This window comes from Orcinus orca, chromosome 1 (genome assembly GCF_937001465.1).
Source record: "Orcinus orca chromosome 1, mOrcOrc1.1, whole genome shotgun sequence".
In the NCBI taxonomy this organism is placed as follows: domain Eukaryota; kingdom Metazoa; phylum Chordata; class Mammalia; order Artiodactyla; family Delphinidae; genus Orcinus; species Orcinus orca.
The window spans coordinates 4,924,910-4,938,332 of record NC_064559.1 but is presented as its reverse complement, the minus strand read 5'-3'; the positions used below and the strand labels follow the sequence as shown (position 1 = coordinate 4,938,332).

General features: G+C 34.9%; 1 protein-coding gene across 11 annotated transcripts in view; it reads left to right on the top strand.

Moving 5' to 3' along the window:
- Positions 1–13,423, top strand: part of CEP170 (centrosomal protein 170) — a 142,112-nt gene that overhangs the window by 99,604 nt on the left and 29,085 nt on the right. For all 11 annotated transcript variants that reach the window (XM_049713481.1, XM_049713506.1, XM_049713495.1 and 8 more), the window contains 3 exons: positions 4,173–4,322; positions 7,108–7,234; positions 9,389–11,218. In XM_049713481.1, the coding sequence (XP_049569438.1) occupies positions 4,173–4,322; positions 7,108–7,234; positions 9,389–11,218 (2,107 nt within the window). The remainder of the gene's footprint in view (positions 1–4,172; positions 4,323–7,107; positions 7,235–9,388; positions 11,219–13,423) is intronic.

The following is a 13,423-nucleotide window of genomic DNA, read 5'->3' as shown; positions in this document are numbered from 1 at the left end:
TTTATGTGTGAAGTGATTTCCATAAACCATGGGAACCTCTACTATTGATTTGAACTGGTAGAGACCCTGCTCTCCTTACCCAGGAGGTCGTTGCTCATTGAAGAAAGAGACGTTCTCATCATCTGAGGGTGAAACTTCAGTGCATTTTTACTTAGACCCTTTGATATGATCAGTATACTAATGCAGTACCATTCTTCAGTTGTTATTTTAAAATAGGCCTACAAAAGCTTGATGTTTAACCTTTTATATTTCTCATTTCTGTGGGAAGATGAATTCTGAATTTCAACTGATTTGGAAATTTTCTTAACTAATAAAGGACTATTGCTATTGAATTGCCATTTTACTCTACATTTGTATTATGGTATTTCTATGCCTAAGTCTTCTCCCTTCCCCCACCCCTTTTGTCTCCACTTTCTGTCACAAGAAGCAAGCCACCTATGTCTGAGGTTGCCAAATGTAATTTGACCTCTCTTTACAAGTATTCAGTAGGTGGAATATTTACCCCCATGAAGGTTAATCCTGTGTTCTTCGGTTTGATAATACCATTATTCCCCCTTCCCCAACCTCCAATTTCAGAATTAGAAACGGTGGACATTTTTAGTATAGTCTGAACTTTTAAACAAAAATGCCGTTAATGGTAATATGCTAGTGAAAAACCAAGGGCAAACTTTTCATAGGCTTGGTTTGTGTTTTATATACTAGCCCTTTATCATCTGAAGAATGTTTCGTTTCTTTACATTTAAAACTAAAATCTAAAAATATTGTCTGGTTCTTATAGAAATATTGTTTTAACTGCAAAATACCCCTGCAAGTTTCAGGTGACATTCTCTTTTTTTTTTTCTAAGCTCCTGTTTTGGACTAAACTCCTCGAGAGCAAGGACTGAGTTATATCTATATTATATATATATATATTAAATTCCCTATGGTGGTGAGCCCAGTAGCCTACAAATAACAAGTACCATGTCTCAGTAAAAGGTTGTTAAAATTGTTTAAAGTAGTCAATGAGATATAGATGTGAAATCCCAAAGTGAGATGCCAGATTATCACATACACATATTCAAAAGAAAAGATTGAGAACATGTTCCATAATTCTGTCTTCTTACCCTAAACCTAGAGGCTGTGGGGAGGGTCACAGGTCACTCCCCCATATAGAGATGCATCCACCTGGATCATGGGAACTATAGGAGAGAGCACATGAAAGCCACTCCCAACCCCTAAGATAAATAAGTTATCTTTAAACTGCCAGTCCCAGAGAGCTCAGAGAATATAAGTTCAAAAAGAAATTTTCTGTTCCCATACCACTCCTCCTTCCTCCCCATGCCCTTCAGAAGAATTAAAAACTGACTGACAGACTTGGGGAGGAGGGTACTACTTACAGTGGAAGCATAAAAGTTGGACAGATACCTGATCTCTCTCCCTTCCTCAGTTTAGACTTCTAGCCTAAAAAAGTTCCTAGTTGAGTGAGGGACACCTGATTTTGTACTCTATCAGGTTTGGGGGTTTAATTGAGCCCTCAGAGTGGGGAAGAGAAGAGATTCATGAGCCTGGGTTAGTATACTGTATTTGAAATACCCTTGAGCCATCTAGGAGGAGAAAGTACAGATAGGTGAGCAGCTGTCTACAGTTGGTGATTTAAGTGATGCCTTGGATATGGGTGGAATCACCTAGGGACAAAATCTAGAATGAAAAGATGAGAAAATCTAGCAAACTTAGTGTCTGCTTTGAGGAGCTCTTAAGTTCTGTTTAAGCATTATATTGCATGTCAGATTATATGTACTTTTTTAGATATGGAAAGTATGTATTATAGCTTCAAAGTACATAGACAGTATAGCTGTTTCTGTCTTTGTTTTCACACGAAAGTTGTGGATTTTTTGTACCTAGACACAAAAATGACAGTTTGGATTTCAAGCTGAGCTAGTTATAACTATTACTAATTTTTCAAAACACTATCAAAAATACAGGTATGAACTTTGAAGGCTTCTTTGCTCATACAGCAGTACTTCAGGCCCTATCACTTGCTTGGAAAATAAATTGCTACTTCTCTGACAGATATATATGCACAGCTATCTCTAATGTTTTAAGAGGAATCTGTAGAAAGTCATCTGAGTACTCTTTCTGTACAACTTCAGTCCCCTTCCCTAAAAACATTAGTTCTCTGTGTGTGGGTCTTTTGTTATTATTTCAAAATAGTGTCAGAAGCGATTTGGAGAGATTTAATATATTTGAAACTGCTGGTGCTTAGATATTTGAGGAAATCAAGTTTTAGAAGTCCATTATTAGAATTAAATATCATCAAATCAGAAATTAACTGAAGGGTAATTTGTAAATTAACATGCCAGAGAGATACAACATGCAAGTAATCACATATGGTTATTTTTGTCTTTTACTCCCAAACCTGAACGGTAATTTTTTTTCTAGTAATTATACAAATAAGGAAATAAACTTCAGTAAATGTGGAGTTCAGTGACTTGAGTTAGAAATAATTTTAAAATTTTATTTTAAGGTAGTCAAATAACTTAGTAGTTCTGATTTCTTTCTTTATAAGTGGGGTTGAAGGCAGAGCACATGGAAAGGTATACTTTGCAGGTTTTATTGCTGTTCTTGTTAAACTTACTGATTCTGCTGTTTAGCAAAATGAAGCAGGTTTGTTTTTTTCCTTCTGTACACTGTGCTTCCATATATTATTAAAATTTATATTTTATTTAAAGTTAATAATACACAATTTGCTCTTAAAGCAAAGATAATTTAAAATATTGAGTGGTTCAACAGAATATTAAGTCGTAATTCCTGAAAACTATACAGTTATATTTGAATTAAATATTAAGTAATGCCATCTAGTGGTAACATTTCCAAGTTTAGTGAATTTGAAAATTTGGTATCTGCTTTACTAAATGTGGACTTCAGAATTTATCAGCTAGGTATACTATATCATTAAAAAGGTTTCTGGAAAATAGTTTAACCTAAGGGTTTTTCCCTTTTTGGTGGAAAATGAAGGCTCTTTGGTTATGTTCTAAAGATCCTTTCTACAAAGTGCTAATTGAAACACATTATTATTCTTTATTGTGATAATTAGATAATATTTACTTATTACCTGTAAATAATAAGCACTGGGAACAAAGTAGGCTTAATAGTAAAACAGAATGTTAACGTTTATTTAGTTATAACCTTTTCCCAGTCTATTCAGGGGCTATTATGTGCCAATAAATGAGTAAGACTCAGGTAACTGCCCTTAAAGGCACATGATTGATTGTTGGTCTCTGTGTTTAGAACATTTCAGAAGTGTTGACCATAGACAGCCTTCTTATTGAAAATGCTGATCTGTGTGAACAGACTCAGGAATCTGCATTTCAGACAAAGGCCTTTAAGTTTAAAAAATTATGTTATATTCTATACAAAGTTTGAGAATTATGGTATATTCTATACAAAGATCATATGTTAAAATCTGTTACTTATGACCTTAGAAAACTATATGTATAAATTTAACTCATATATGTAAATGTTAAGCATCTGTTAGGGAAGGAACAGATAAAATCAGCCATACCTTTAAGCTTCCAACATGCTCCTCAAAAATAACAGCAAAGAGGGCCTCCCTGGTGGCGCAGTGGTTGAGAGTCCGCCTGCCGATGCAGGGGACACAGGTCCTGCCCCAGTCCAGGAAGATCCCACATGCCGCGGAGTGGCTGGGCCCGTGAGCCATAACCGTTGAGCCTGCGCATCCAGAGCCTGTGCTCCGCAACGGGAGAGGCCACAACAGTGAGAGGCCTGCGTACCGCAAAAAATAAATAAATAAATAACAGCAAAGAGACAAGCTGAAAACAAGCTGAAGTGGTGTGGTACTCTTTCCTAACTCTTGGCATTATTGTAATGCTTAACATTATTAACATCTTTTAACAAAGCAAATGTAATATCCTGAATATCTCTTACTTATTATCAAATAGTACATTTTGCTAAATGTTTAAAAAGGACATTTACATAAGCTGTCACTGCCCTGTTTTCGTCTCCAGCTATTACTCCTATTGGATGTTACCCTATCATTAAACAAGTTTCCCTCATTATTGAAGTTACCTATGAAATTAACTTGAAATATTATTTGCCTCTGAAGTTACTGATAATACTCACATATTAATCTGGTACTCAGACTTTTCATTTATAAAGTAATTTTCTCCTCCTAGGTATTTGGAGTAGATGACAATCAAGATTATAATAGGCCTGTTATCAAAGAAAAACATAAAGATCTGGTAAAAGATTGGGCTCTCAATTCTGCTGCAGTAGTAATGGAAGAAAGAAAACCACTGAGTACACCTGGATTTCACAGCTCAGAGGTATACACATCTTTCTCATATTTTTTACACGCACAAAATGTAAATTTTTATCATTTGTAATTACAGCTGACCCTTGAACAACACGGGTTTGAACTGCGCAGCTCCACTCACACACAGATTTTTTTTCACTAGGTACATACTATGGTAGTACATGATCCATGGTTGGTTGAATCCACGGATTGGGGACCATGGACACAGAGGGCCAACTGCAAAGTTATACATGGATTTTTGACTACATAGAGGGCTGGAGCCCTTATTCCCCCCACCCCCCACACCTTTGTTCAAGGGTCAACTGTATATTATTATAAACAATTGATATATCCTCTTGTAAAATACTTTAAATTAATATGCTTTTGTCAGTGAGTGAAAATGTTAAATTTCAGTAAGCAATTAATGAGCTATATGCTCACTAATTGACATTATGAGATAAGACAAAAAAATATACACTGCATATACTTTCTAGGAGGTCATGTATTTGGAATGGAAAGATCTGTCATGCCAGGAAACGTGTATGGTAGTGCCTGATACATATAACTTATAAACCTAAATAAGTGCCCTTGTAGTGCAGCCCAGGATGTAACTAGAATAATGTGAAATTAATTAAGGGTGGCTTGGTTAAGACAGTTTTGGAGTCAGTATAGTATAGTAGAGCTTCTAGGACCTGAGTGCAAATCCCAGAACTGCCACATTTAACAGAATACCTTTGAGTCAGTCATTTCCCCTCTCTCATCTTCAGTTTTCTCATCTATACAAAGGGCATTTTTGATAACACCTATTTACAGGAAAGGATATGAAGCCTAGAAAGTACCCAGCATCGTAATTGTCTGAGATTTATGCAGTCAACAAATGTTTATTCCCTTAACAGAAATATTAGAATTTCATTCTACACTGATATGTCGGAAAGAAGTGTTAAAAAATGTATATAACTGAGAATTATTAATTAATTATAATTTATTCAACTAACAAGATCTAACATTCAGTGGACGCTTTCTGCGTACCATTTTACAAATAATGAAACTGAAGTATGTAGAAATTAATTTGGTCAGTGTCTTAAAACTAGTACCTTGTGGAGCCAGAATTTGAACCTCAAGGAGACTTGATTTCTTAACTCATTCTCTTATTCATATATTGCCTTTTAGGAAATGAGTTAATTTAAAATATACAAGTAGTAAATAAATGTTGAATATAAATAAAACCTTAAGATATAAATAAAATAAAATATAAATGAGGTATTGTATTTGTGTGAAATGTAAGTATTCTTTATAGACAACTAAATACACATATATATTTGCTTATTAATGTAAAAGTTTTTCCGTTATGGCCTGCTATTTCCTGAAAACTGTCAAAACAGTTACTGTATTTTAGTATTCTTTTTTCCTCCTTCATCTTAGAGAATTTTTATTTTGATTTCTGTTTTACGAGATGCGTAATCACTGAAAGCGAGTGATACTTACTTGAAGCAATGTTTTAGTATTCTGATTAATCTAGAAAGGGTGCTGGTGATTGTGAACTTGTAGGACTTCCTCTTCTCCTCTCTGTCCCCTCAGCCCATGCCAAGTAAATTTATATATAGCCTGAGTATGTACCTGCCTTTGAAGGAGTCACCTAAACAAGCCATTAGAACAATCTGCACGAATGAGTCTACATAAATGTGTGTCTTTGAAACACACCCTGTTGTGGGTATTCCTAGCATGATTTGTACTGGTACTTCCTTCAGTCTCAGAACTGTGAGCAGCCCCCATGAGACCTTGGAGGAAATTCAAAGATTCAGCAGATTTTGGTACCCTTAGGCTTCACTGTATGTATGTCACTATGTGTACAACTTACTATTTTAATCTATTATTCTTGAAATCGTATAGTACATAGTCTGTATGAAATATTTATCAGTTTCTAGCCTGTCATTTGACACTTTTAATCTTGTTTTGAATAATTCAGAATAAAATTTGGTCAGAGCTTTCCATTCCTTAGTTGTCATTACAGGTTCAATACTAAGCATTGGCTTAAACTTTCAGTGAGGAAACATTTTTTCTATACTCCTAGATCTTCCATATTAAATGCCTAGATTGACCTAGTCTTAAGAATTACCAGTATACATCCATAAGTCTGTGGAAGCATATCATGAATTAAATTCGATTTCACAGTTGACTAAGTACTTGCCTTAAGGACAGATGTAGCCAGGGGCAGGTCTAGGTTCAGACTGGTTATACAAAAATCCTTAAAGGTTGAGTCATTTCTGTCTTCTTCTGGAAGTACTAAAGTGTTGTAGAAAGAAGCCTAAAGCTTTGCGTTTGTTTTTGAAATCCCTGAAGACATGACCTGGGAGATTTAATACTCCTTGAGACTCTGGAACCAATCTGATTCATGGAAACATTTAGAGGGCTGGAGAACAACTTAGAAATAGGTCTTTAAACTCTCTGTTCTGTAGAATGGAGTAGAACTAACTTCACTGTGGTAGCCACAAAGCTATTGTAGTACACCTGTGTTTATTTAGTAGCAGTAAATTTTTAAGCTCTAAGAGTTTATTTTAGTACCATTGTTAGTACTTAATAAGTACAGAATATTATACTACATTCACAGTAATAATGTTGTAGTTAAAAGAGGTGCCTAGAAAACCTTCAATTTATATATGAGGAAATTTAGTACATGATAATATATCAATGTGAGGTTTAAATATTGCTTTGCATGATAGGTTAAATGGAATTTAATGACTAAATGGAATTCTCTGAACATGAGAATCGGATTTGACCAGACTAGGTCATTGCATTCTCTTATTTCTCTCCTTTAGGAAGGCACATCTTCATCTGGAAACAAGCGTTGGGTTTCACAGTGGGCTAGTTTGGCTGCCAATCATACAAGGCATGATCAAGAAGAAAGGATAATGGAGTTGTCTGTACCTGTTTCTTTGGAGAATGGTATTTTCTTTCCTTCTTTCTTTTTTTTTGTGAATCATACATCAATTTTTAAAATACTATAAGCCAAATCTATATAGTAAGACATAAATTAAACCTAAATAAACATATTCACAGTCTCATGCTCATACTGTATATAGATTTTATTTTCAATAAAAATGCAGATATCATTAAAATATAACCCTAACTGAAGATAAAGAGAGAATTTGTAGATGAAGCATATATATACATACTCACACAAATTTATATATACAACATATATATAAATGAAAATTTAAAAATAAGACTAACACAGTTCCAAACTATCCCATTCATTAACACAACAAATATTTAAATGCCACTTTATGCCATAGGTTCAATGAAAAAGAATTTACTTAACATGTATTTAATTTACTTAATACATCATTTGCAAACCTATGTAATATGATTTTTATTACCTTTTTATTATATTTCTGTGAACTGAAATATAAAGTTTCTTTAAAAAAACACAAAATTATATGCCTCTTATGATTTTGTTATTAGATTCAGTTAATTACGTTCTTAATTAAAAATAAAACTCTCAAGGAGAATTTGTATGTGGCTTTTCCCTGTATTCTTAGTTGTATTATTGGAAATGGAAATAGAAATTTGTTTTGTCTTTGACTTGTGGCACCCAGAAATCTGTTTAGGAATTTTGTAAACATTAGTCAGCAAGTATTTGAGCAAGGTACACATCAGTGTACTAGAAAAGCTATATAATTTATCGTAGAAGCTAGAAGTAATTTTTAATATTACCAAAAATCTTTGGAAAGACAGAGTAATTTGCAGCTTGGTTCACATAAACTGATTACTGTTTGGGAAACAAAACAGAGAGGCTAGGCAAATTTACAAAAGAATCATTATAAAATTATTATTAGCTGTGGAAAGCAAAATTTTATACTTGTTATAAAAATTAATAGTACTTGGCCTTCATTATTTCATTCCTGTTTCATGTTCTAAATGGACTTACTTAGATAAGCTGATAAATCTACTTGTAATCTAAAATGTTCTCGTCAAATATTCATTGAGTGTGTGTTAGGAGCCAGGACAGTGTGAGAAATCCTAGAAAAATACAAAATGATAAAATAGCTATTACAGTTTAGTGCTTCAACTAGCACTAAGGAGATAAGACATAACCAAATAACATAATTAATTGCTGAATTAAAGTTACATCAGTTTTCCTACATTAAAACCATAGTATTGCTATGAAATTTAAATGCTAAAATTTTAGAATTATAAAGGGAAGAAAAGACCCATAGAAGCTATATCTAGTATCTTTTTCCCACTTATCCCCGAAAGATTTAAATTCTTTATATGTTAATTTATATTTCCCTAAAAAGATCCCTTTTCTCAGAAATACATTCCATTTATAAGCAGTCAGGAAAGTCCTCCTTAAGTAGTATTCTCAAAGTCTCTCACATGGAAACATCAAAGTTATATATTTTCTCATTGGCTTCTCAGTTTGAGGCTTTAATATACCAGAAGATCATAATTTTAAAATACCTCAGTTTGTAAAATTATGGCAGGTCCTGTCACCTTTTTCCGTTCTTACAATTTTTAAAAATCTTTTAATGAGCTTTAAATTTTTTTTTAGAAAAACTTGTTAAAATTCTACATTTTCTATTTTACTTAGGAAATCCAAACTTGTCATTATTTCAGTAGATAATAATGCTTATTAAAAACCAGGTATGTTATTATTCTTTACTATGTAATTCAAAGTATAACAAATAAACAGTGTTTATTAGTCATTATTTTTGCAATTCTGTGTACCCTACGTAGAGTCCATTTTTTGTCAGTGAAACTTCACAGATGGGACAAGTCACAAAAGCAAGAATGAACACAGTAAACTTCTCTGCCATAAGACACATTAAGAGAAAAAAGAGAGCAACAGATGTAGGTTTAAGATCAGATGACCCTGATTTTCATCTCATACAATTTGCTTTCTTGACTCTCCTATTAGTAATCTACCTATTTGTGCATTTTGGCATTGTATTTTCTTTTTAAACTACACTGTCACAATGTTGGCTTATTTATTCAAAGTTTTACTTTATACTTAAGCCATTTCTTAACTTCAGAATCTAAGGTAATATGATACTCATTTGCCCCAATAAGTTCCTTATTTGTTGTTTTATTTTATAGATACAGATATCAGTGAATCTGGCCTTTCAGTGAGAAGTACTGGCTCAGCAACTTCCTTGGCTAGTCAGGGAGAGAGAAAGAGACGAACCCTTCCCCAGCTTCCAAACGAAGAAAAGTCTCTTGAGAGCTCCAGAACAAAGGTTATAGCACAGAGGTCAGAGATAGGAGAAAAGCAAGACACGGAACTTCAGGAGAAAGAAGCACCTACACAGGTATACCAGAAAGATAAACAGGATGCTGAGAGAGCCCTGAGTAAAATGAACAGGGCGGTAAATGGTGAGACTCTTAAAAGTGGTGGAGATAATAAAACCCTGCTTCACTTAGGCAGCTCTTATTCTGGGAAGGAGAAAAGTGAAAATGATAAGGAAGCTTCTTTTGTAAAGCAAACATTAGCTAAAATCCAGCAACAAGAACAAAAGGAACAGGCACAGTGGACACCTACTAAATTATCTTCAAAAAATATTTCAGGTCAGATAGATAGATGTAGGGAGGAACCTTTCAAACAGGAGTCACAACCTCAAGAAAAAATTCCAGGACTTTCTACAAGCAAAGGAGAAAGAGTGATACAAAATGAGGGTAAGCGAAGAAAAGCTGAGGAAATTCTGAAAAGTCAGACTTCAAAGGGAGGAGACAAGAAGGAATCCTCCAAGTCATTAGTGCGGCAAGGAAGCTTCACTATAGAAAAACCTAGCCCCAACATACCCATAGAACTTATTCCCCATATAAATAAACAGGCTTCATCTACATCCTCTTTAGCATTAACAACTGCCAGCAGAATACGAGAAAGAAGTGATTCTATGGATACTGATTCTAGTTTGGACACAACCCTTATTCTAAAAGACACAGAAGCAGTAATGGCTTTTCTAGAAGCTAAACTGCGTGAAGATAATAAAACTGATGAAGGCCCAGATACTCCCAGTTATAACAGAGACAACTCCATTTCACCGGAATCTGATGTGGACACAGCTAGTACAATCAGTCTGGTTACTGGAGAGACTGAAAGAAAGTCAACCCAAAAGCGAAAGAGTTTCACTAGTCTCTATAAAGATAGGTGTTCCACAGGTTCTCCTTCCAAAGATGTTACAAAGTCATCATCTTCAGGTGCTAGGGAGAAAATTGAAAAGAAAACGAAAAGTCGTTCCACAGATGTAGGTTCTAGGGCAGAGGGTCGTAAATTTGTGCAGTCCAGTGGAAGAATAAGGCAGCCTTCAGTAGACTTAACAGATGATGACCAAACCTCTAGTGTACCTCATTCAGCCATCTCTGATGTTATGTCATCTGATCAGGAAACTTACTCTTGTAAATCTCATGGAAGGACTCCGCTTACCTCAACGGATGAGCATGCACGTTCCAAACTGGAAGGAAGTAAAGTAACTAAATCCAAGACTTCTCCTGGAGCACCTGGTTCATCCAGTAAATCAACCACTCTCCCAAGGCCACGACCCACCAGGACTTCCCTCTTGCGCAGAGCCCGACTTGGTGAAGCTTCAGACAGTGAACTCGCCGATGCTGACAAAGCATCTGTGGCTTCTGAAGTGTCCACAACAAGTTCGACGTCGAAACCTCCCACAGGAAGGCGTAACATTTCTAGGATTGATTTGTTAGCTCAGCCTCGTAGAACAAGGCTTGGCTCATTATCAGCTCGCAGTGACTCTGAAGCAACAATCTCTAGAAGCAGTGCCTCTTCACGGACCGCAGAAGCCATCATTAGAAGTGGAGCCAGATTAGTACCTTCAGATAAATTTTCTCCTAGAATTAGAGCTAACAGTATCTCTCGACTATCTGACTCCAAGGTCAAAAGTATGACCTCAACACATGGCTCTCCTTCAGGTAAATTGGATCCAGACTTTTTATAATATTAGCATATTTCTTTTATGTTTTGGGACACCTTTTTTAAAAAATTAAATATTAGTGTTGATTCCCAAAATTTTCAGCAGAAAGGTCATGCTGTAGAGGGTTTTGTTCCTATGAAAATTACTTTATTTAGCTTAGTAAATGGAAAATTCAGAAGTTATACACACTTCCAATTAATGTCCTGGTACAAAATAGTGATTTCAAAATTAGAAGTATATTGAACCGATTTGGGAATTTTAATTGCCTAGTTGGTGAGGTATCTGGATTTGTGTGTCAAAGTTACATTAGGAATTATTATCTAGTTTATACAGTAGAAATTAATAAAAATTAATATTGTATTTCTAAAAACATGTTTAACTTTTAAACATCTTCACATAATTCTAAGAGTCTGAAGAAAAGCAGTATACTCTATTTACTCCTTTCAGAGCTAAATGAAATAATCAGTTTTATCCTTTTTTCCTATTTATTTTGAAACATCTTGTATTTTTTTAAGTTAAATCTGTTTATGGTCGAGGCAGATGAAAACTGATCCTTAATTTATTGCAGTGAAAGAAGATGGATTTGAGAGTCACTAAGCACGTGGGCGAAACTGGGCTATAGAAATGTAACTGGTTATGAGCATTATCTCATAAGGTGCCGTTATATCGTTTAACTAGTGACAGTAATTAGCTGTCATTGATTGTAATAATTACAAAAGCTACTTTCTCCCCACCAGAATTAACTGCTTCTGGCATATTTGTCTGTTTATACTTCATATTCATATTCAAAGCCATAGCCAGTGAGAATACATATGTGATCAAAGAGTACTAAGACAGATATTGGTGTGTGTCCTGTAAACATGGTCTCATTACTTTATAATCAGCTTCATATGTGGGTGTGGCTGAAAAGGACAGTTGAGGGGAAACCAGCTGTTAAAAGACTTGAAGATTCATTTCCATCAGTCATCTAAGTGAGCCCTAAGTCTTGAGTGAAGAGTAAAGGGAAAGTTGGTGTGCAATCTTTTTTTTTTTTAAATTTTGACTTCTATCACGATATAGCCTACAAGACCCAAAACTAGTGGTACTTTGCAAGTGTTATTTTTTTCATTTTTTGTTCCTCCTCTCTCCTCCTCACTGCTGCTTTTCTCCACTCCATTCACATTCCATCTCTCTCCTGGTCTGTGGGTGAGGTGGTGATGATCATCATGGGTGTAAGCTGAAGATAGATAACATACAGTCTTGATTCCAAAAGAATAGATGACATTTCCCTTATTACTGTTGTCCTCCTTGTCTCTACACTTCAGGCTTTGGTTGGTGGTTCATGGGTTTGTTGCCAAGTATTTTAAAAGTGCTCTCACTTGATTTATGTTTCCCCAGTGTTGTTATCTGTTGTTCCATGTGGCTCTGCTTCTTCAGTTCACAGTTCCTTTGTGCTGCATTCTATGGTGTGTACTCCTAGCAGATTTCTTCTGCCACATTGCTTGTTTCTTCACCTCATGTCTATTTAAGTTCATAAAAATGTTTAAGTATTCTCCTGTCTTAACATAAGCTGTGACATAAGTTGTATGTTACCAAGTAGCATGAAACTCTTGGTAACTCTTCCTTCGGTACTAGTTATCTAGCTCTTAACACATGAATGATCTGATTTTATTCCTCAGTGTTTACCAGAGGGGCTTATTTGAGATGCCAACCAAATATGATTACTTCAGCAAGTCTAAGAAACAGCTATAAGATGCCATATATATATATATATATATATATATATATCTTTAAAGATATATTTTGTTTTCTGCTTCTTTGAATGCAGAACTTGATAAACATCTTTCTGTGTCCAAAAAGTACCTGAATTGCTTAATGAAATTTCCTAGGGCAAACTGAGGTGTGTGATCTTGGCCTTCTCCATACTTACTAGCAGTATATTAAATAATTATAGAGTCATGGAATTTTATAGTTCGAAGGGTTATTCAGTTTAGGGAACTAAGGCCAAGAGATGGAATAACCTGACCTGATCACATAGATACATATAGCAAGAACAGGTTGAGAATCCAAAGCTTTTAATTCCCAACCTATTGCTTTTTCGACCACAGCCAGTCTAGCTCTGAGAAATAGTCTCTACTTGTGTGCAAGTTTCCAGAGGACAGCTGGACTCTACTGATTATCATGAATATATATAAGGCCAATATACAGTATAAAGATTTTGGTG